At 41.4% G+C, this 25,030-nt stretch overlaps 1 protein-coding gene across 5 annotated transcripts; it reads left to right on the top strand.

Annotated features, from left to right (window-relative positions):
• The first annotated feature begins 1,240 nt into the window (after positions 1-1,240).
• On the top strand, positions 1,241-25,030 carry nsd3 (nuclear receptor binding SET domain protein 3). Of its 5 annotated transcripts, none has more exons than XM_053325439.1 (25): positions 1,241-1,372; positions 4,855-5,699; positions 6,964-7,209; positions 7,310-7,472; positions 7,630-7,784; positions 8,803-9,426; positions 10,148-10,310; positions 10,391-10,491; positions 11,141-11,186; positions 11,288-11,418; positions 12,156-12,281; positions 12,373-12,499; positions 12,589-12,789; positions 14,354-14,533; positions 15,193-15,339; positions 19,269-19,425; positions 20,248-20,450; positions 20,558-20,670; positions 20,789-20,935; positions 21,093-21,215; positions 22,020-22,136; positions 22,233-22,374; positions 22,494-22,600; positions 22,708-22,912; positions 23,719-25,030. In XM_053325439.1, the coding sequence occupies exons 2-25, from the start codon at positions 4,899-4,901 to the stop codon at positions 23,988-23,990; spliced, it is 4,797 nt and encodes a 1,598-aa protein (XP_053181414.1). In that variant the 5' UTR covers positions 1,241-1,372; positions 4,855-4,898; the 3' UTR covers positions 23,991-25,030. The 5 variants fall into 5 exon arrangements, with proteins under 5 accessions (XP_053181414.1, XP_053181417.1, XP_053181415.1 ...); XM_053325442.1 differs by having other exon boundaries at positions 6,961-7,209; positions 12,246-12,281; positions 15,316-15,339; XM_053325440.1 differs by having other exon boundaries at positions 6,961-7,209; positions 15,316-15,339.

The following is a 25,030-nucleotide window of genomic DNA, read 5'->3' as shown; positions in this document are numbered from 1 at the left end:
CATACCAAAAGCATCCAAAATATCATACATCTTAAGATGTATTATACATATAATGTATTGTAAATTTTATTTTATTTTATCATTTTTAAAGAATATTGTTGTGTCAATTTTGAATTTCCCCCTAGGGGGATCAATAACGTTACCCTACCCTATTATATCAGATCCATCATCCCATATAGCCAAATCTTCATCACTTATGTTAAAAAACATGTTTAAGTAAGTTAAAAAACGAGAAAAAAACGTCATTGTGTAAAAAGTTAAACAGATAAAATAAAAAAAGGAAACTTCAAATGTGTGTGTCAGGGTGTAGAAATATTTTTAAAAATCTATAGAGAGATGGTCTGCTAACTCTTGATTCAGACTTTAGATGTGAGAGTAAAAAATTAGCAAGTATTTAATATGGTATTTAAATTGCCCCCTTTTGCGCCATACCTCACACACTTTTGACTACAATTTTTTTTTTGGTACCATGAAATCGCTCCGGAGTAAGAGGTCTTCACAGTGTTTCCCCAGGAGCTCGGTCAGAGATCAGGCGAGGAGGCGTATAAAAGCCAATCAGAGAGGCTGGTGCAGCATCTGCATCGAGCTGTTATTAATAAAAAAAACATCAAAACAATTATTAAAATACTGTTCACTCACATCATAAAAACCTCAGTCATAGTTAATAATAACACTAATAAAAATGCTGCTGATGTTTCTTCTTCTTATTATTATTATTATTTTTGCACAAATTAAATTGACTCTTGCAATTTCCTCTTTCACTTTAGTGCATGCTGCATTTGATCTTGCACTCCTTTTTTTAAATGATTATTATTTATAAGTATTTCATTTACATCTACTCTTTCCTGCTGGCATTTGAAATAAACTACACATCCCGGAGTGCCTCTGCTGCTGCTGTTTTGACACCTTTTCCTGCGCTGACGCCTTTTTTTTCCTCTTTTCTTTTTTGCACAAACCAGAGGAAGAGAGAGCTATAGATTATTATCATTATTATTATTATTGTTATTATTATTATTGCACATATAGGAAGGTGGGGGAGGGTATTAAACATTTCTTTGCTCTTGCATGTCTTCACTAAAATAAAAAAAAACCCTCTCCAGTCTCCCCCCTTTATACACCGAGGAGGAAGAGCCGAGCTTCAGGATTGGGCATTGGGGCAGATAGCGTAACACCCTCCCTCCTCCGGCTCTCCTCCTCCTCCTCTCTGTTGCGTTAAAACGAAAAAAAGGGGGAAAAGGCCTGCGCTCTTTTTTTAACCAATATTACAGGATTATTTTTTTATTTTGTAAAGCTTTTTCTCTCTCACCCCCATAGATTAAACGAGGACACGCTGCTGGCTTGGTGTATGTGTTTAGAATGGGACACGCTGCAGGTACCGAGCTTTTTTATTCATTTTTATTCGCCTTTTTTTGCTGCATGTCGAGACTCGGCATTAAAAATCTGTGCTTGCTGCTTCTTCTTCTTTTTTTCTTTTTTTTTTTAGCGATAAGCGTGTTTTGCCAAAAGCTGCTGCTGCATGTTGTTATCCCCCCCTCCTCCTTTCTCTCTCTCTCTCTCTCTCTCCCTCTCTCTCCTCCAGCATAAAAACCCCTCTCAGTCTCATTTTCACTCCTTATTGATTGAAATTTAGGCACATTTTTGCGTCTCTTACTAAAGCCTGCAGTGATGGAGGTGTAATCTCGCCAGACAATTTGATTTAAAGGGGCTAAAAAAAAAAAAAAAAAAAAAAAAAAGAGGGCAGCCATATTGTAACACTAGCCTAGCCAACATTAGCTTCCCCCTCTTTCATCTTTTTTGCTCTCCATGTGTAATAAATGGATAAACTTATAAAAGAAGCAATTACTGTGAGTTAGTGTGCGGTTAAACGACGCATGTTTGCACGGTTTTATTTACACACACGCTCACACACAAGTGGTTTTATTATATTTATCTCGTTAATGGTTACCATCTTTTTCAACACAACCCCCCCTTTTGATGCTGCCAGGTAGCTTCAGGCTAACAGCGCAGAGAAAAAAGGCTTTAAGCTCATTTAGTGAATTATCTTCTTTTTAAAAATGAAAGCACACCATTTTAATAAAAGGTGTTAATGTTTGCCACAGTGGATATGAGTCTTAAATAGCATATCTTTAGTAGTTAGTTGACACCTTTATGGATGTTTACTTCAACCTTTATAATCCAGCACTGGTGTTATGTCCAAGTCTGTTACCCCCAAGAAAAATGTTCCCCTTCCTGTTTATATGTGGGGTTTTCATAGCCTAACATCACAGGTTATGGGTTGAGGTTAAGGTATGCATGGTAAGGTTTAAGCACTTCCAAAAGATGACTGATTTGGGGGTATCTTGGAGTAAGGGGAAACAGATTTTGACATAACACCTGGACCTCTGCTTCACTATTTAAACCACAATCAAAAAGGATTATACTGGCAGCTACTGGACACTTTTAACCTGATCATTAATCACCAGAGACATTAAAACAAGTGTGAAGTGTGTGTGTGGTCTTTGTTTTGTTTTGTGATAGCAGGCCACACACACCATGTGTTTGTTTTACATGAAATTAAAAAGAAAGACACACACAAAAAATGATCCATACTGTAGGTTACTGAGAAATAGGAACTTAACAGATGATTAATGCCGGATCACAGATGGAGGTCATGCACTTCTTCATATGCATGTGCAAGCTGCCTGGAATTTGAGTTGTTTTGATCACAGTTTTATGGTAACTGGAGGGGATGTTGGCTGGTTTGTTCTGTTTTTTTGGGAGGGTGAAAGTTGGGACCTTACAAGCTGACTCCTCGGAGTTGCAATTAATCGTTTTGTCTGTTAAAATAGTTTTAAAAAGGCCCTTAAGAATTTCCCTAAGCTCATCCCGACATATTTGAATGTCCTGTTTTGTCTGACTAGTGTTCAGTGGTGGAAAGTACCCAAGTACATTTATTCAAGTTAAGTACTTAAGCACACTTTGGAGGTAGTTCTACACGAGTGTTTCCTTTTTGATGCTTTACACTTCACCTCACTATGTTTCAAAGGAAGATATTGTACTTTCTACTTCACAACTTTCATTACTTTTCAGATGAAGATGTGACAATTGATGACATGAAAAGCTATATTTAAAGATAAAATCAGTTTGTTTACAACCTTTTTGGCTTTTGACATCTTCCAAAAGCAGTGTGTAGATAGGGTCACATTTCAGATGTCTATGCGTTAACGGCTCCACCAGATAGTGATTTTTCCCTCTAAACTTCTCACATGGTTTAATTTCAATAAATGTTAAAATTATATAATATTTCACCAAAAATCAAAGATTAGAGAAAAAGTCCAACAACCTAAAACACCTAAAAACTTCTCCCATTAATCATCTCACAATCGCTCAGATTTATTTGCTGACCCTTTGGAGGGGCCCTGCCCCCTAGGTTTCAAACCACTGGACTAAACTATAAAGTAGAGTAAACTAGCTCCACTTCCAGAAGCTACAACAGTAACATGCTGCTCTAACACTGATGATTCAGTATTAAAAATCTAATGATGTCATATATAATCAGTCAGAGGGACCAAACCGGTTATACTTTAAGCACATATGTACTTAAAGGGTATTTACTTACAACTTACTTACTTCCTTATATACTTATATTGCTGTATTGGTACTTTAACAAAAGGATCTGAGTAATACTTCCTGCATTATCACATATATTCAGTTTACTGTCGCAGAAGATGAAGAAAATTGAGCAAATATGAATATTTCAAATTATTGCACCTGAAAGTTTTTTGTTTGTGATCACGGCACAAAATTAGCACCAAATTCATTCTGGTAATATGTAAGTGGCTGATAGATTTTCTTCACTCACCAGCCAAAAACAATGATAATATATTGAGTGAGTTGCTGGTAAAATGTGAACAATCACAAACTATTGAGACAGTGGATAAGAAAGTTAATTTTGCACCCTGTTTGTGATGGACTTGCATTGACGCTCACATGTATCTGCACCTCACTACGTGTCAGTTCTCGAGGTGGAAAATTGGTGTTTTTGCTAAAACAGTTACAACAATACTTAAAAGATGATGGTCTTCAAGCTGAGGAGGTTAGATTAGAGAGATCTGTATTTTCAGGTTGGTGCTGCATGTCACTTAATATCGAATGGATTTATAACACATCGAGGCTCGATTACCAACACAGCAAAGCAGCCAACAGACCCTAAGGTTCACCATGTGGCAATCCGTTCATGGTTTATTGATTTAATTGAACATTTTATTGGAAATATGCAAAATCAAAGCGCAATAAATTATGAAAGTGTAAAGGCAGGCCGTACGTGTATGTAAGATTAATACTGAACAGTTTAACAGACAGGAAATACAGTGTGTATAATGTGAAACTGCCCCAGCAGTGTTGTAGTGAGATGATAATCATCTTAACCACAGGGTCACAGCAACGGGACTCCTGGTTTTAAACTTTTACCTAAACTTGAGTTCTTGTAGAGAAACATTTTGAGTTAAAACCGATGATGTCAGTTGATATTTAGCTCATATGGTGCATATTTACACATATTCAGATATCAAATTACCACAAGATGAGTGAAATACAGCAAACTGAGGACAGGACGATATCCCAGAACAGGAGAACTGGTGTGTTTTGGGGCCTGTGAGCAAAATATTATGAATCTGCTGTGTGCACGGTACCATAATTTGGTGCTGAGCTGAACCACATGGAGAGATACGTTTTGACAGAGTGGTGCAACATGCATTATTTCTTTCAGCCTCATGAAGGATAATTTGAGACAATGTTGAACGAGGTATTTGGAAGGTATTTAATCAGAGCGAATTAGTTTGTTTCTTATTTAATTGAATCTGTCTCTTCTAACAGGTCCAGTCAAAGAAAAAGACAGTTAAGGATGCAGGAGCCCAACAATGGATTTCTCCTTCTCTTTCATGCAAGGGATCATGGGAAATACAATTCAGCAACCCCCTCAGCTCATTGACTCCGCCAACATCAGACAGGAAGGCACCTGCGACACCGGCAGTGACCCGGGCGAGGATGGTGGTCCCTCCTACGATGCTGCCCTGGATGCGGAGTTTTCTTACCCGCCGTCAGCCTCGGAGGACATGCCGCAGGTCTCCAACGGCTACCCGCCGGGACTCGGCATGTACGAGCCGCAGGCCAAGTTCTCCATGTACTCGCAGTTCCCCAATGGCTCAGCTAACGGCTACGGGCGCTACAGCGAGCATGGCCTCATGCCGGGGGAGGGGACGGTCCTGAGAGGCCCAGGCCTCCAGGAAAGACCCTTATCCCCTGTGTCGCCACCACTGCCCACGCATCACCCTCACCTCCACCACCACCATCACCACCCGCACCACCACCACCACGCGCATCTCTTTCACTCAAACCCGTCTCACATACAAACCCACCCGCACCCACAAAGCCCTCCGCCGCCATTGCCCTCCCAGCACCACCTGCCCCAGACGCCTCACATCATGACCCACACTCTCCCGCCTCCTCCGCCATTACACTTGCCCTCCTCCAGCCCTCCGCCCTCTCTCGTGGACAGCACACCTTCTTCTCAGCCCTCACACACCCCGTCCAACACCCCCGGTGGGGTGCTGAAGAAAACCAGCTCTCCGGAGATCAAGCTGAAGATCATCAAGACGTATCAGAATGGCAAAGAGCTGTTTGAATCTGCTCTGTGTGGAGACTTGCTGCAAGAACTGCAGGTAGAGTATTTATGTTCAACTATCCTCACTTAAAGAGGCTAAAACAATCACTGGAGACACAGTGCTCATGTCCCTTTTGTCTTTTTACATCTTTCACTCACAGTTAGCTTTTCATTTCGGAGGAGAATGAATAGTCTTCTGTAGTTTATTAAATTTAAACTACACACATACTTGATCCTTATCAAAGGAAATCACATGATAAGCATTATGTATATATTTTAAGGGCTAAAATCCATTTCTCTATGGATTTATGCCTGCAACCTTGTGGCACTTGTGTGAGGTGAAATTTGAGTAAGTAAGTGTTGTGATGTGGTTGGATTTGACCTCAAAAACTCAAAACATATTCAGTTTACGTCAAGATAAAACAATCAAAAAAGTTGTTGGTTAATTTTCTGCTGATGGCTCTCATTTTTATCAGTATATGCAAATTAACAAAATTACATTTAAAGACATTGTAGAGCATCTCTGCTCTCAAAATCTTTACTTGAATACATTTCTGGATCAAAAGAGAGAAAAAAAGTGTCAGTCCATACTGCTTTGTCTTGAGATTTGTTCTTTGTGGGTCTTTTTTTGTCTATTACTTTTTTGTTCCCTCAAAGACATCTGAGACACTGAAATCTGCAAATGTATTCCAAAACCCTGAACAATACGACAGGGCTGCAACTAATTATTCTTTCAATTAATAATTAATCTGACAAATACTTTGTCGACTAATTGTTTGGATCATAAAATGCTATAAAATAGAGAAATATGCCCATTACAAGTTCCTGGTGCCCAAGGAGACATCTTCAAATTGCTCATATGTCTGAATTATAACAACTGAACCAAAAGAGATTCAGTTTATTAAAGCAGGAAATCTTCACGTTTGAATTGTGATAATTTCTCCTTGAAAAATGTTCACTGATTAATTAATTTAACATTTTTGCAGAATAAATTTTTTGTCAATCGATTAAACAACCAGTTATTCAGCTACATACAGTAAACACATACAAACTATAGCATACCTTACATTAAATGATAAGGCAGTCATATAGATAGATAGAGTGTGACCTGGCCCATTAAAATTCATATGGATTGTTACGCGGTGTGCATCTTGGTTTGCTTTAATCATCCGTCAGCATCATTTAAGAAGTAGATATCTGAGAAAGTTTTGATATCGGTACACAAAGAGATCCATTTTTGAGCTGCCTTTTTATAGGAAAAAAAAGTCACTGACGTCTCGTCACCACTGTTTTTCTTTTTCTATTTTTTCTGTCTTCAGAAGGATTCTCAGAAGAACGAGGCCACTCCGATGCAGCGCAGACATGAGAGGAAGAAGGAGAAGAGGAAAAAGAGTGCAAGACTGCAGCTGCAGCTCCAGGAACAGAGCTTGGACCAGGTCCAAACACAGGCAGGTATCACGGGTCAGACGGAGGACACCCACGTCCAGCCGCAGCTGAGAGAGACACCCGCGGCCCCGGCAGAGAAACCCCAGAAGACCGTCATCAAAACCGAACCAAAGACGCCAAAGGCAAGAGCTCAAGCGTTCATTCTCCGAAGAATTAAAACATGACATAAAAACTTTTCTTATTTTTAACGCAGACTATTGATCCGTTTATGTTCTGTTTTAGGTTCCGAAGGTCCATCACCCTTCAGTGATCCAAGAGACGGGCTTCTGTAAGGAGTTTGTGATAGGAGATCTGGTGTGGTCCAAGGTGGGCACCTACCCATGGTGGCCCTGCATGGTCTCCTCTGACCCGCAGATGAAGGTCCACACGCGCATCAACACCAGAGGTAAAAATTAACAGATAAACACGGACCTTCTTTAATGTTTTTGGACACAAATGTTTCTTTTAAAGTTTGATCACAACGGTCCAAAATCTCTCTTTGACACCCCGGCCCTGCATTTTAAGTCCCACATACTCCTTACGTTGACTTCTTTACTGTACAGGTCACAGGGAGTATCACGTCCAGTTTTTTGGCAGTGTGGCGGAGCGAGCATGGATCCATGAGAAGAGGATAGTCATGTACCAGGGGAAGCAACAGTTTGATGAGCTTCAGGCTGAAACTCTGCGCAAGGCCTCAAACCCTGTCGAAAAACACAAAGTACGTATGAGTCAAACGAAGAACCTCTTGACAAATTTATGCAACATAATGAGGTTCTTTTTTTTTTTTTTTTCAAATGACGCGTACGTGAGGAAGAGTAATTAACTCAAAGTCAACATTCAGTATCACAAGAAAATAAAGGATTGAGGCTTTATATCTGTGAGGATTTTTGTTTAAAAATGTACATCATTTCTGTGGATTTTGCAATTAGAAGAACTTCTTTTGTGTTAAAAGAAGGTAACCAATGACTAAACCATATGCACATATATAAAATGGGTGTAGAAGAAGATGCGCACACACAGCTGGTAGAAGTAATAGCAGTGATGTAGATCCTGTGAAAACATCAGATAATATATTAGCTAATACTACTTTCCTTGATGAATATTTATACATAGTATATTAAAGAATCCCTCAACTTTGGTGTGAGAGAGAATGAACCAGAGAAGTATAAATATTTTACAGTTTAATAATGAATATACTGTATTAACTGTATTCCTAAATCCTGCTCTCCACACCAGCATCTGTCTGATCTGAAATTATTCTACTCTGCCAATGTAGTCATTTTATTATTAGGTATTAGGTTATTTTCAAAATTCAGTGTTTTTTTTAGTATAACAAAGGATGGAAGAATGTCATATTATATTAACACTTTGTAGTTTAACTATTTATACTTCATAATTAGAAGCTATTAAATAATTTGTGTTCATTTTGCATTAGTGTAAGCATGCTCTGAGCTGTCCTCTCCACAAGCCAGCTCAGAATGTGCTTCCAGTAATACAAAAGCCTTGTTTACTGTAAACTGCAGGGAGCAGTGTCCTCTGGCAGCAGACAACACCAAGATTTTTGGATGTTTCATTATATATTATGAAAAAGTTTGGAAACAACTTCCCATACCCTTGAATGAGAAAGTGTGCCCAAACTTTTGAGTGGTGTGTAATGTGTCTTCGCTCAGTCGCGCTCTTTCTATAAGTGAAGTTCTTTTAGTTGATTTGTGTCTTTTTGATGTTTTCTTCTCCAGCTCCTGAAACCCATCCCTCAAAGGGAGCGTTCTCAGTGGGAAGTGGGTGTGGGCCACGCCGAGGACGCCTTCGTGATGTCGCGGCAGGAGCGCATTGACAACTATACCTTCATTTACGTTGATCCAGACCCTCGTGAGGGCCCTTCAGCCAAGAAACCCACCATCAGAGCGGAGAAAAGAAACCGGCGTTCTAGCGGCTCAACCACCAAGAAGGAGGAAGGAGGAGTCAAGTCACCAGAGAGAGAACAGCCACCACGAAGGCTGCTACCACGTAGGCAGTGTAGTATTTCAAATACAGACGACAACACGAACTCCCAGGCATCAAACGAGGAGAAGAACCAGAGGGGGGACGTGAGTAAAATTGGCTCCCCTAAACAGAATGCTGGTTCTGATGCACGAGCACGGCAGGATTCCCCACCACCAGTCAGAGCGTGGAAAACTGCCGCAGCAAGAAAGCTGCTGCCTCTCTCCATCACCATGAAGAGGCTCAATGTGGAGATCACAAAGTGTGACTGGCCTCTGCTGCAGAAGAAAGCAGCTGCCTCTCCGAAAAAAGAAGAGGAGAAAGAGGAGAGAGTGGAGAGAGAGGCCAGGCAGCCCGACCTGGGATACTGCTCACCTGAGGTTGGTGTAACTGGGGCAGAAAGCAACTTTTTTTAAAGGAGATCCATTATGCTCATTTGCTACTCTATATTTTTATTCTGGGGCTCCACTAGAGTAACTTTGCATTATTCATAGTTTTTAAAAAAAGTTAGTAGTTTAAAAAGTGTTTATCTTATACTGGCTCTTCATGCAGCCCCTCAGTTCAGCCTCTGTCTGAAACAGGACGTTTTAGTTCCTGTTTTTAAGGCCTTCCGATGAGCCCACTCTATTCTGATTGGTCAGTTTCCAGAAGCTGCGTCAGAGCTGACTCTCAACTGCTACGTAAACAAACAGTATTAGTAGGATTGCACTTATTTTTCTTATTCTTTACTTGAAATGTCGACTTCTCAAATACATTTGTCATGGTTGAGTTGCAACCCAATGCGAAATATGTGAGTGAACAACGCAAAGAACACATGGAATAACTTTAGCATCCACCTTAGCAACAAAGGCTGCACAATGGACGAGCCTTTACAAGAATGCAAGACGATCTGATGTCAGCTCGTCAGCAAGAAAAAAAATACCAGAGCAGGTTGAAGCCTTGTGTTTTGACTTGCATTTCTACATACATTAACCTCAAGTTTTGGAACTTTTGTCATGTTTAACATCAATATCCAACATCATAACAGTGTAGAAATAACAGAAAACCACACAAAAAACATAGTAGGTCCCCTTTAATATGCACCGGTTTCTGTCTGAGCAGGACAGCAGGGCTAAACCGGAGCCCAGTCCAGAGGAGGAAGAAGACGGGGATGACGCGGAGGAAGAAGGGGAGGAGAGGAGAGAATCCCCCGCCAGTCGGAGAAGTGAGGAGGGAGGAATGCAGCAAAACTCCTCTCCTGGCTCACACCACAGTAGTCCACAAGGTTTGTAAAATCCAGACATGACATTTGAGACATCATTCAGCCAGGAAGAGAAGCAGCTCAACACCTTCATGTGTTTTCAGGTTCTCAGGAGAGGAAGCTGCAGCGGCGGTCAGTCAGGAGCAGGTCTGAGTCAGAGAGAGGCAACGACCCCGTCCCTAAAAAGAAAACCAAAAAGGAACAGGTATCCATCCTCCACAGCTCACCTGGTGTGCAGACTTCCTGATGGCCGACTGATTAAGAAACATAACATATAATCCCAACGTCCCAGTTTGATTCCATTGTCATGCCCCTCTCTCCATATTTTCTGTACATTCTTCTTTTTTTCCTCTCCACTGTCAGCTATTAAATAAAGGAATAATATATATTTTTAAAAATATATGCAAGTGTCAGTGTTTGTTGCGTCAATACAATACAATCCAGGAACTTCAGTTGGTGTAATAGATAAATACATTTGAAGACTTAACAGATGCTAAAATACAGCACGGTATTTCTTAATATAATGAACAACTGAAAGTTATTATGGCTGTAATCATTTCATCTTTTGTCATGACCATTGTGGCGTAAACAGCAGAAATCCAGCATTCACATTACAAACTAATCAGGTATTTGATCGGTCAGTGCATTGTGTTGCAGGAAGATATCACACTGTGTTGTTCCAAAAGTTGCGCCAAAACACCCTGCTTTTTATTTTGCTTGAGTCCCCAGTGTTTGTACCCCTGCTGCATCAATGCAGTGGTCCTATTTCAAGTATCAAATTTTCTCAGACTTAGCTGCTACCATCTGAATCAAATTGACGACCACTGTAACTGAAAACTTTAACTTCATCGCAGGCGGAGATGGCTCCTGAGACCACACTGAGGACAGGCTCACAGAAAGGTAGATGATCAACTCTTTTAAGCCTTTTGTAAACGCTTTTGGCAGCAACTCCCTTTTATTTCCCGAAGTTGAAATCCATCCTTTTTATTGTCATCCTTTAGGTGCCAGTGAGATCTCCGATGCCTGCAAGCCACTGAAGAAGCGAAGCAGAGCATCAACAGATGTAGAGATGGCTTCATCTCAGTATAGAGACACCTCTGATTCTGACTCTAGAGGCCTCAACGACCCGCAGGTAGGGTTGGAAAACAAATAAAATACGCACACACACCACACACACTACACACACTAAGAGGAAAATACTGTTTTATTTTATTTCTTTTGAATACATGATCCGTATAAACAGGTCAGAATCTACATTTTGACTCTCTTAAATCAGATGCTAACACTGCAGAAGCGACAAGGCGGTGTTCAGTCATCTTATTATAATCATTGTCTTTGTTTAACGTTCTCTATTTGGATAATTTAATTATGCGTTTTTAGTGGCGTGCGGGACTTTTTAGACTATCACGACAAACATAAGATGAATATCCCGATATTACATCTTAAAAAGTACAGGTTGTATTATATTTGAGAACAAAAAATGTTGTTTTCACAACAGCAGCAATTGTCTTTGAATGGAGCAAGAGTTAACTTACACAATGAGACAGTTGCATAAGATTGTGTTGCATTCTGGGTTGTTTGTAGGTTTAATGTTGTTGGACTGCTAAGTTTCTTCACATCTATCTATCTTTTGGATTTAGTCCACCCCAAAAGTGTTGAGAAATTTAATGAGGGAGTTCCCTCCCATAAAAATGAACCGAAATCATTTCTGAAGTCTTCACTGTAGAACTGGAGACCGATTAATCTATTGCAATTTATATAATTGCTGTTGGAAAAGGGTTCTGGTTTTGAACCGATGCGTTAGCTAAACATAGGGGGTTGGTTTCCTGCACGCAGGACACATCAACACGCGTGGTCTTTATTTCACAGGGTTTATTTGGGAAGAGTCTTGATAGTCCAGCAGCTGCTGATGCAGACGCTTCAGATACTCAGTCTGTGGATTCTGGTTTGTCTCGTCAGGACAGCAGCACGGGGAAGAGGGACACCGTCTGCCAGGTCAGCATCACTCATGATTCCTCTTTATATTCTCTTTCTTCTGAGGATGTGCAGGTATTCGTATTTTGACTTGGTTTGTATGTGTGTGTAGATCTGTGAGGTGTATGGAGAGAGTTTGGTGGTGTGTGAAGGAGACTGCAGCAGACAGTTTCACCTGGATTGTCTCGGTCTGACGTCCCTACCTGAAGGCAGGTTCACCTGTCTGGAATGCAGAAATGGTGAGCGAACAGCTACAGCTTCACTGTGTCTGATATCCAAAGCTTTTTTGCTCTTTACTATCAGAGACTCTCTGTCATCCTTTTTCCAGGCAATCATCCATGTTTCAGCTGTAAAACAGCAGGACGGGAGGTGACACGCTGCTCTGTGTCTGGATGTGGCTGTTACTACCACGAGGATTGTGTCCGTAAACTCCCGGGCACCACCAGCAATTCGGGCGGAGGCTTCAGCTGCCCTCAGCACAGCTGCTCTACCTGCTGCCTGGAGAGAGACGTGCAGCGAGCCAGCAAAGGTAAAACGCCTTTTGATTTGTCTTAGCCTCTCTGGTTTCCTGTTTGAGTCTGCAGATGAGACGTTGCTACATCAGCAAAGTGTGACGAAAAGTTTTCTGTTTCATTTTAGACTAATTTGTCTGTATGTGTAGCAATAGAAAAAGCAAAGGTCAAGGCTCTTCTGAAAGAGGGAAGTGCAAGAAAAACAAATAAGACGTAGGGTGTGTTTTTCTTGGGAAAAATTATATTGAGAAAGAGAGAAAAGACAAAATGGTGCTACGTTTAGGAGGCACACCTTAAAATCTTGGTCTGTGCCAATCTGATGCACCTCTGTAGATTATTTGGTGACAGTCTCACCACAAACATCCTTTTCCACCTCAAACCAAATGTGGTTTTAATTGAAGGGCGTCTGGAGACTGCAGACAGCCGGAGAAAAATAAAGTAATTGCTGTGTTCCTGGAAATGTCTTAAGATGATGGTGCGTTATTCTGCTGGAAATACCCCATATGACAAAAAGAAGGGAACTGTGGTTTAAAAATGAAAATGTTAAAGTGCCAAAAATGTGCCTAAAGAACATTTGTCTCACTGTGGCTCCATCAGCTACAATTTATACCTTTGACACCAGGCTTTGAGTGTGTAATTCAAACCCTACGGTAAATATAGGTAGTTAAGCAAAGCTGGATAGCATGGATGTTTTTCATGGAAACAAAGAGGAAATGTTTTAGATTTTCTCAAGACCCCTCAGAGACTTTTTTTTTTTTTTTTTTTTCTTCATTGAATAATGTTATGTATTCTTTAAACAGGTTTTACTTCCTCCTGTTCATAGCAGCCTTTAGAAGATCCCCTTCAAATGCACTTACAGTATAGTATCAGTGACGGGGGAGAAAACCCACAGTCCTCGTTTTGAGCACAAATGTATTTAAAAATTTATCTGAAGATGAATTGAGGCTTCAGCTATCTGAGTTAGTCAAATATCGAATATCTTCGACAGTTACAGTTTTTCAAGCAAAACTTTCCCTCTTTGTGTGTCAGACAGTTTTTTTCATGTTCAGCTGCAGATATGTTGTTATTAAATGTGAAACAACCGTTTTGGTTATATACTACCATAAAATGTATTGTCTTGCGTGCCAAGCAAATTAAATAAGACAATCTTATTTTGTCCATTGGATCCGTTCTTAATTACCGCTGGAACCCATAAAGGAATCTGACCTAATTCATTGTCAAAACTCTGTGAAGAAACAGAGAAAACCTTTTCGTATCTGTGTGCTGCACTGCATCGCAGCTACATGACTCCACTGAAGGTGTGAGCTTTTCACCTTGGTCTCATAATCTTTCCCCCTTCTTACAAAGTGATTGAAAGGACAGGAGTTTGGGCAAAACTGTGTCCACAATCATCCCTCATTAGATAAATGGAGGTTTTAGACAATTTTATGGGCCGTTGTTATTTTGCGTCATTGCTGATGTGTATTGTCCTATGTGAGACACTTAAATAAGTAAATGGTAGGAAGTTAAAATAAAACGAGAATAATTGATGAGACAGCCTATCATTGAGTCTTTTATCCCTCTCCTCTGCTTCTTGTCCAGGTCGTCTGATGCGTTGTATCCGCTGTCCGGTGGCCTATCACACGGGAGACAGCTGCGTGGCGGCGGGCAGCGTCGTCCTCACCCATCACATCATGATCTGCAGCAGCCACGGCAGCACCAAGAGGAACGGCCTCCTCACCTCGCCCGTCAATGTGGGCTGGTGCTTCCTGTGTGCCAGAGGTAAGCCCCACATGCTTGAACTCACTAACAGCCTCCCTCTCCTGAAGCTGCGGCAACCCTGAACATGTGGATCAGGGAAAATTAGAAGTTCTTGATGTCACCGCAAGTTGGCTGATGTCTTCTGACTCAAGCCACACGTAAAAAACAGGACCTGGTCGTTTTTGACCTTAGACACATTATTTTGGGCACATGCAGCTATGATAACCTCTCACATACTTTGTTTAGACATTTTATCTTTAATATTTCACGTTTCATGTTTGGCATTGTTGTTCATAAATAGCAGTGCTGTGAAATGTAATGTTTGTTTTTCCATTACAATACTAATATGATGAATGATTCAGGCTGATACACTGCACTCCACTTTGAAGAATCCCATTTGTCCCACACAAGTCAGAAAACACACTATCTACTTTTATTTTTTAATGACTTTGATCCAGTTATGATCTGATGTTGGAACTTTTCCTCTTAAAACATAAGTTGAGTGCATTGTTTGGCCTCTTTGTGTCGGGACAAACTTTGTTTTATTTGTTACTTTTCTTGTGTTTTAACTGTGCGTGTGCGTGAGACTGTGTGTTCGTTCTTTCTCTTTTGTGAATTTTTTGGGTAATTTCGAGTTTGATTGCGGCTCACCCCCGTCTCTTCCTGTGTGTCTTGTGTAGGGCTGTTAGTGCAAGACCTTACTGACACCATATTAAGTTCATATGCCTATAAGTCCCACTACCTTCTGACTGAGTCAAATCGTGCTGAGTTGAAATTACCTATGATTCCCTCTCCTTCGTCAGCTACCAAAAAGAATGTTGGGAAAGGTAACTGAACAGTTTTTCTCTTTCTCCTTTGTCCCACTGGTCTGTGTTTATGTTGTGCCTGCTCCCATTCTGGTTTAGTTTCCCTTTGTTTTTGTTCGCAACTTTCATTTCAAAGCCTTGAGGTGCTATGTTCATTAACTGGTTAAACCTACAGTTAATTTTAATGCAGAGTGGTGCATTAAAAAAGTAACCTCAGCCAAGTTCCCTAACACATTAACAGATAACATTGGGCCTCATGCAAGAACATTTTCTTAGTTTCATTTCAAATGACGCTAATTTCTCATTCACCAAAACTCTTAACGGCACAAACTTGTTGTTAATTTCTTGTTTCAGCTTGCTGAATGCCAGCTGTTCATGAGGAGGTGCTCACTAGTGAGATTTGATCATAAACAATATCAGTGCCCCTAAATTGCTATATAAGGCTGCCTGTTCTGCTCCATTTGTAGCAATTTCCTTCACAAAACAAGTTTTAATGAAAAGAGGAATTTGACTCCACAGAGCTCCAAGTCCTGTTGTCTCATATCAGCAGATGAAAACAACACATTTAGAGGTGTGGTAGTCATATAAGGGGACACAAAACAATTTGATATGTCACAGTACTCATACTTAAACATTTAACATTTTACTTTTACTTTTGATACCTTTATTTTGTTGCTAATACTTCTGTACTTATACTTAAACAACATTTTGAATGTAGGACATGTAATTAAGTCATTTCTAGTGTCATATTGCTGCTTTTACTTCAGTAAATGATCAGAATACTTTTTTCACCACTGACCTTGCTGATCCTCTCAGTAATTTCCTACGCCATGATGACATGGTCTATTTTAATTATTTGGCTTGTGTAAGATTTATATTCACCCAGATTACGGAATTACGATTCTTAAATCAAACTGATATTTTTTCCACTGTGGAGAAAGACAGACTCCCTATACATGATTCTCAAAGCAGATGTGGATCACTCGTTTTTTTCATTTGTACCAAACAGAAAAATTCTGAGTAGGAGAACTTTGGTGGCCACACATTTTCCGGCAAAATAATCTCTTAGTATGCATGGTTCTTGCCTGAGGCTCATTGTGAGACTGGTTTATGCTGTGCATGAACAGTCAGTCTGAGTAAACATCTCTGCAATGAACATTCCTTAATTTTAATGAGTACAATATCTCCACTGGGAAAATATAATTAGTCATTTAACCTGCAGTAGTTAAACGAGAGTTACGTTTGTAACTTCAGTTCTATGAATTCTGGGTGACCACCAGAGACAGTGCTTAATGCTGGATGTTATCCGTCTCGCTCACATGCAGGTGGAGTATTTAGTATCAACAAAGTCAAATGTGACCTGGGATGGTGTAGAGTATATAAGTCCACGTCATCATGGAATATGTTCGTACAGAATCTTCTCACCAGGATTCCCAGTGACGGAGAACTCTGCCGTTCACTCAGAATTCGTATTTCATTTTTCCTGACCGCCAGACGCAGCATTTAACTTTTACCAACATAGTTACAAAAGAAACGCACCTTAACAGGACTGACCTGAGGGCTCCTAAAAGACAGCCATCGTGGCCTCACAGTTGTGTCTTGACCACTGAACTTGCCCCATCTGTGCTCCTTCCTCCTGTTCTTTGGTAAACGGAGGAGAAGCTGACCATACCTCAGCCTTACCTCACCAGTGCGTCACCTTGCCTACCTGGATTTGATGTGGCCAGCATTTAGTGGGAGTCCAGGGTTAACCCAGTGAACACTATTCTTTGGCTGGGTATGACACAACTTTTGGCGTAATTTTACAGTAAGGTCCAACCGTGTCATGAAGACCCCGTTGGGCTTGGGAAAGACCAAGTGAAAGCGTACTTGCCCCTCAACTCGATGGACATGTACCAACTTTGATGGGCCACAGCTTGGAGCATATCTGCTGTACTCAGCCTAAGCATGTATTGACTTTCGCTGCCAAACAGTCCACTTTCTTTGCCTTTCTCGTAGGCGGGGCACTGTTAGTTGGGGAGCGTTTGGGCCTGCTCTGTACATTCAGAGACACTAGACGGGGCTGGCCTTCAAGCTGCAGTCCTTCCACCTCAGCTAGTCAGGCTAGCCGAGGAGGTACACGCTTCAACGAGTGGGAGTAACTGAGACGCTGTCTACCAATAACAGAAAAATACACCAACTGCACTTAGTCCAGTGACTAAGGGGGACCTGCAAACAGGCTCCTCTTAAAACAATAACTTTCTTCAAGGTAACAAAGAGATGCCATGCTTACCTTGCTATCCTAGCTTCAAAGTTGCAAAAGACACCTGTCGTAACCAGTGAAAACACCCGTCTTAAGGGGCGTTCACACCAAAAGCATCTGACGCAAATTGAGCAGCAAGTCTACATAGATAATCAATGTAAATGGCGCAACATCCAAGCAGCGGCGAGTTTCTCCCGACGTCACATCCGTGAATGAAGCGATGATCCAAAAATTGAAATTTATGATCAAGCGATTCAAGCAATTTTTTCGCGTCAGATGCTTTTGGTGTGAACGCAGCTTAACAGCTAAGGGGTCAGAGTGCAGCTGTGATGTCTGTGTGTCTAATAGCGGCATTTGGAGCATGAAACCAAATCTCCAACCATGCAGCTGCAGGGCTCCTAGCAAAAAGTCACCAGTTATCTTCCTATTCTGATTCCGTCTGCGTTTGTGCATTAGCCACGAAAAGATAAAAGGAACACCATATGTGTGATGTGGGCTTATATACGCCACATCATCCCAGGTCACATGTGAGCTCAACCTGCATGTGCATAAGACGGATAACATCTAGTTTTAACCACTGTCTCTGGTGGTCGGGAAGAATGAAATAGACCTACTGTATCGTGCCCTGATGCTGGATGCTCTGGGTCAGTTTAGGCTGTGGTTTGTGGAGCTTATCACTACTGGAGGTGCACTGCTTCTCTGCTTCAGCACTCTGGGCTTGTTTTTTGGTTTTTGAAAGGCCTTGTCCAGCTTCACCTCCTTTATGTCGACTGCAACTAAGTTTTATTTTTTGACTGAAATTGTCAGATGAAATGAAATTTCGGCTCACCTCCCATTTTCTTGAGCTTTGACCTGCCTTGGATGGAATTTACAGCAGATCAAATTTAAGAATCCTCAAATGTATGAATAGTGAAATTAAGCAATTTAATGTTGTGATATCAGCACAACATTTCATAAAAGAAGAAAGAACAATTTGGCAAATTGCATTATTATAAAAAATAAGATTCCATGCAAGCTGGTCTGTGCAGGATGTGGTATGTGTGATGGGAAACGTTTGCTTTACCAGCAGGACTGCATGCCTGCTTTTTGCTAATAATTTGTTATTTTGATACAACCCTAATTCATTGTTAATGCGCTGGCTGGTTTTATTCCTGTGCTGCTGCATGTATTTCCCATAGACTGGTCTTGGTACAGTGCTCTGAATCTGATTGCCAGACATGCTGTAACTGCTCAGGTAAAAGTTGAAACCAACTGGACGACCCCATGCAGGGCCTGCCAACCATTATCAGTCCTTTTCATGTAGCAGGGCTGTTACAGGAGCCTTCACTCAAGAAGAAGCTGATGGCTTAAGTTTCTTAGCTCAGAATAATGACATAGTAAAGCAGCTTCAGGTTAAAATATTTTCCATGCAAAGACACCGTTTTCCTGTCATACTAGATCCTGGAAAACACAAACTTGAGACTGTTGGTTTTGTTGTACAGCTTCAGTGTAGTATTTATACCTTTCTTTGGCTTGTCTGCAAATGAGATTCAGAGTTTGTCCAGGTTTTAAGGTGCATCACCTAATCGTACACTCCTCCTCTCTTTGCATACCCATTTCCCACAACGCATGTACATGCACACACACACACACACACACACACACACACACATACACATACACATACATACAAACATATACATGTGTACATCCATACATACAAATGTAGGAGGCAAGTTGCTGTGCTGCGACTCATGCCCAGCTTCCTTCCACCCGGAGTGTCTGGAGATGGAGATGCCGGAGGGGGCGTGGTCCTGCAGTGATTGCAGGGCAGGGAAGAAACCTCACTACAAACAAATTGTCTGGGTCAAACTGGGTAACTACAGGTACGCAGAGAGCACTGATTGTAGACCGCAGAGGGTTGTGCAACTGTCAGTTTATGGTATGGTCACATTTGAAGCACATGTCAAGTGATATGTTGTAATTTTTCTTATTGTTGAAAACCCCATGAAAAGACCAAAACCAAAAATGTACTGACCCTACGGAAACGTGCTATCTGGTTTACGTAATTATTTTGTGCTACAGCCACACTGTTACACCCTGTGACATGTTTTTTTTAAAATTATGATGAATATGGGCAATGTGAATGGGATTTGGCCTGAGAGTCACACACAAATAACGCAGAAGTTATAAAGTATTCAAAATGACTTGCACATTGTTGATTTTGGTCTTTTTATGAGATTTATTGGCAATAATAGAAATATAGGTTATCTCCAGACTTATCTTTTGAGGTCAGTCTAACAAATTTGCTTCACACTGAAGCAGGATGTGTGATGTTAGATCATAGATGCACATAGGTTGGTATTCAGGAAATATTGATCTGAGAGTGCAGCATTGGTGTCTCACAACTGACTCTGAGACATGATCTATGCAGTTTGTAGTCTGCTAGTATAGTTGAGGTGAGGCGATGCAAATAATAACTCTATTACTTGTTAAAATGATAATGTGCTAAAACATAGTTTCTATGACCAGTAACCTGTGGTTTTCCAGGAGCCTTGCAGACTTTGTTCCTGGAAAAAAAAAGATTAAAACTGTCATTGACAAAAGTTTGAAATTAATGAGAAGCAAAGTAAATATATTTGCAGATTTTGGTGCAAATATATCTTCTCCTTTTTATTGAACGATGTCCCTGTCTCGCTCTATTGCAGGTGGTGGCCAGCAGAGATCTGCAACCCTCGCTTGGTGCCATCCAACATTCAGAGCCTTCGCCACGACATCGGTGACTTCCCCGTCTTTTTCTTCGGTTCCCACGACTACTACTGGATCAACCAGGGCCGCGTCTTCCCCTACGTTGAAAATGACAAGAACTTTGTCACGGGTCAGATCAATATCAATAAAACCTTCAAGAAAGGTAATTATCATTAAAGGTTTTCTCCTACTTAAAGATGAATCTGTTGTGATTTATTTCTATAAACGGTTGTGAGGATGAATTTCTAAGATGCTGTTGATCTGTTTCAGCTCTAGAGGAAGCAGCCCGGCGGTTCCAGGAGCTCAAGGCCCAGAGGGAGAGCAGGGAGGCTCTCGAGCAGGAACGGAACTCTCGCAAACCTCCACCCTACAAATTCATCAAAGTAATGCCACGTCAATATCTCACTCATGACAAACAACCTAAATTTGTGCCACATTATGGGTGTAGTTGTTTTTTCAGTGTGACTTGACTCATTATGTGGGTGTTATTTCCTGTGTTAGTCCAACAAACCTGTGGGGAAAGTGCAGGTGCACGTTGCTGACTTGTCAGAAATCCCACGATGCAACTGCAGATCAACAGACGAGCATCCCTGCAGCCTCGACTCACAGTGTCTCAACCGCATGCTGCAGTACGAGTGTCATCCACAGGTCTGTGCACTCGTTTGTCATCATTTGTTTAGCTTATTTCTTGAGTAATTAAATAAATGAATGAATACAAATTTGTTGTCTCTCATAAATGAAACACTGTTTCCATTCACTCTCAGATGCCACCTCTTCTTACCTTTTTTATGATGTCACTTGGCAGGTGTGTCCTGCAGGAGACAACTGTGAGAATCAGTGTTTCTCCAAACGGCTGTATGCAGAGACAGAGGTGATGAAGACAGAGGGACGAGGCTGGGGCCTCAGGACAAACCAGGCTCTGAGGAAGGTGTGTGTTGAGCTTAACCTCCAGTGCAAGTCATTCTTTTGTATTTACTCACATCTTTAAAATCATGAAAAGCCTGACTATCAAATTATGTCGTAATCATCTTCCTTAGTTAAATTTCAAATATAACAAATAACTTTTGAATTGAATATTAAATATTGACAGCCCAGTACTATCCCCTGATGTTTTCTAATTACGGACACACTTTAATTAATTAAGTCATTTGGATGCAAAAAACAGAAAAAGGAAGAAAATTAAAAATTCTGTCATGATTTCAGGGCAGAGAATGATTGAAAGAGATTGAATGCCAATGAACAAGATAGTAATTTAAAGAAATATTGTATCTTCTTTCTTTCATTAGTAGTAACAACACAGATTATCAGGGGACATGGGTACAAAGAGAGATGAATGACATGTCATAAAGGTCCACAGCCAAAATTCAAACCAGAGCTGTATTAGTGGCCCCAGTTTTACCTTGAGCTGCCAGTTAAATGCTAGCAAAATTATTATTAGTAATTAAGACTTTTCATATAAAAACATCACAGGATCAATGACTGTAAGAAACCTGTCAAAGTATCCTTAGCATTGCATTTGATCCTACAATTCCCATGATGTAACTTCAATAGAGCCCCCCCCCCCCCCCCCCCAAACCCTCCATATGTTCAGTTTGTAATCCAAGCTTTATGTTAAAATATTACTGATGATATCATCTAAGTTATTTTTTTCAAGAAGTAATTATACAACTGTTTTCACACACTGAGTAGTGCTGTACATCACCTAAAACATCATTTAAAATGTTTCCTACAGGGCGACTTTGTGACTGAATATGTAGGAGAAGTTATTGACTCAGAGGAGTGCCAGCAACGAATCAAGCGCGCCCACGAGAATCACGTGACCAACTTCTACATGCTCACCCTCACCAAGGTAACATCAGTCACACTGTTCATAAGACACCCCCCCCCCCCTCTCTCTAAACACATTGCCGAAACTGTCGTTGTTAACATCTGCCTTTGCTTTTAGGATCGTGTGATCGACGCCGGCCCAAAAGGAAATTCATCTCGGTTCATGAACCACAGCTGCAGCCCCAACTGTGAAACCCAGAAGTGGACAGTTAACGGAGACGTTCGCATCGGACTCTTCACCCTCTGCGATATTGAGGCTGGTGAGTTCACAGGAGAACATCACACACATGTTTTACATATACTGTGTGATATATGTGAACAGTGCACACAGATAATTTTTTTGTTTTTAACATGAATGTTGTCCCTGGTGTTCCCGCAGGCACCGAGCTGACGTTTAACTACAACCTGCACTGTGTGGGCAACAGGAGAACGTCGTGTCACTGTGGATCAGATAACTGCTCTGGGTTCCTCGGGGTGCAGCCGACGGTGAGGACACTACTGCTACTTCCTATCACAAACCCCAAATCCTGACTTTAGCAGCTGTGTTTGACACTGTGTCTCTCTCTTCTTCTCCTCCTCTTTTCCTCCTCCAGAGTGCCGTGGTGATGGAGAAAGAGGAGAAGGCCAGGAACGCTAAGCTGAAGCCTAAGAAGCGGAAGCTGCGGCCGGAGGGCAAACATGCACATGAATACTTCTGTTTCTGCTGCGGAGAGGGTGGAGAGCTGGTGATGTGTGATAGGAAGGACTGTCCGAAAGCGTACCACCTGCTGTGTCTCAACCTCACCAAGCCGCCATATGGTAATGACAAAATTAACTTTTTCTGTGTGTGACTCCATTAAAACCAAAATTGATATTTGTCATGGTCATTTCAGCTGCGTTCAACTGTATTAATGATTTCACTGCAACAGTACCACATGAATTTTTTTTAAAATTTCCATCAGTCAACTTTTCCTGATGGTGACTTTATTCGTTTATTATTAGCCTGCTCTCACGTTGCTGTTAGATATTTCCAAATGTAATATTTCAGAGGTTTTAATACTACAAACCAAATTCTCCCCTGAAATATAACCGAAACTCTCTCCATGGTTAGACAATACCAGCAGTAAGCAAGAATATGTTATCAGTAATATGGGTGAACAGACCCTTTTAAAAGCTACTCTATGTGAGTTGGTGCTTACTTGACATGGTTGGGATCATTATATCAATAAATAGGGTCTACGTTTTGGAATTGTATATTTAAAAGTTTCTTTGCCATTATTTCCAGATAGTGAATTCAAGTAAAGTCAGTTTTATTTATATAGCCCAGTATCACAAATCACAAATTTGTTTCAGGAGGCTTTAAATCTTCTCATTCTAGACCCTTAATCCAGATCAGGCAAAACTCATTACTGGAGGGGAAAAAATGGAAGAAACCTCAGAAAGAGCAAGAGAGTAGGAATTCCTCTTCCAAGACAGACAGACAGGAATTAGCACAGAATAGACCAGACAGCAAAATTGCAGAAATACAGCATCAGCATTTGATCAGATTCTGATAAACTGATCCATCTGACATCTTCAACCTAAAGTCTTTATCTCTATATAACGTCCTCTTTTCCTGTCTGCAGGACGCTGGGAATGTCCGTGGCACGACTGCAGTATTTGCAGCTCCCCGGCCTCGTCTCTCTGTGACTTCTGTCCTCGCTCGTTCTGTCGGGATCACGAGACGGGGGCGCTCACCGCCTCCTCGCTCGAGGGCCGCCCCTGTTGCTCCAGTCACAACCCTCTCAGCCCCCTGGACTCCAACCCCATCTCGACTCAGCTGCGCCACCCTGCTCTGAGCCCCGTTAGGGTCAAAGAGGAGCCCGAGACAGATCTGGGCCAGCCGGCATCAGAGTGACGCAGCAGCTCCCTCAATACCTCATTCCCTGTAAAGTACACTCCTGTTGGCCAGAGCCTCCCAGGGCTCCAGTCCACCTCTGATCTGAAGCAGTGCACTACGAAAGGGAATTCAGTGCTTTTGACCAGCGTGATGGCCGCTCTGCAGAGTCGAAACACTCCAATGAACACCTCGATGCCGCTTGTGGAGAAAGCAGAGCGATTGGGGTGTTGGCAGGGGAAGTGACCAGGCATCATTGTGCACCGTTTCCCTCCTCTCTTGCCATAAACGCCACTACTAACAATCTCTACAGCTCGCCTGCGCCCCCCGAAGGGCCCAGACCACCACCTCATTTTGTTTCTTTTTTAATTTTTACAGCTGTGGAAATTTTTAAGTGTTGTCACGTTGTTAGTTACCGGCACTTTGAAGAACTCGACGAGTGAGGTGGAGGGAGAGGTAGAGAGAGGAGAGAGAGGAGGTGTGAGGTTGAACCTCTCCACCTCGCTACTCCTCTCTCGGTTTACCTGCTGTACGCTGTGGTCGGCATCCGTCACACACACACACACATGCACACACACACACCTCTAAAGCCGATCATCACTCCTGACGTGATCCGTCATGGTATTTATCTCTTCTTCTCGGAGAAAAAAGAGAGGGGGGGGGAATGACCGATTTTTGTGCAATTTTTTTCAGGACCACACTACATTCCAACCTTCCTTAAACATGGTTTTAATATACTTATGGGTATAGATGAATATAATTATATACGTATCTATGTTTGTTAATGTTTACAGACAGATTCTCTCACTTCATCTCAGTGAGTGGTGTATTATGTTTGTTTGTTTAGGTGTTAAGCATTACGCAGACCTCCTTGTGAAAATAGTCCTATTAAGGTGAAATACTGTATAATGGTATATAGTGTAATGGTATGACATTACAGAAGTACTTGTGGTTTTCATATTGCCAGTCTCACTTGCCATTGTGTACATAATTGGCTCATTATATTGTAAAGTACAGATCGGGAGGGATGGAGTCTCGCCTCTCCAGTTGTTCCTGGAGGA

Source organism: Scomber japonicus, chromosome 9 (assembly GCF_027409825.1).
Source record: "Scomber japonicus isolate fScoJap1 chromosome 9, fScoJap1.pri, whole genome shotgun sequence".
NCBI lineage: Eukaryota > Metazoa > Chordata > Actinopteri > Scombriformes > Scombridae > Scomber > Scomber japonicus.
This window is presented reverse-complemented; position numbering and strand designations above follow the sequence as displayed.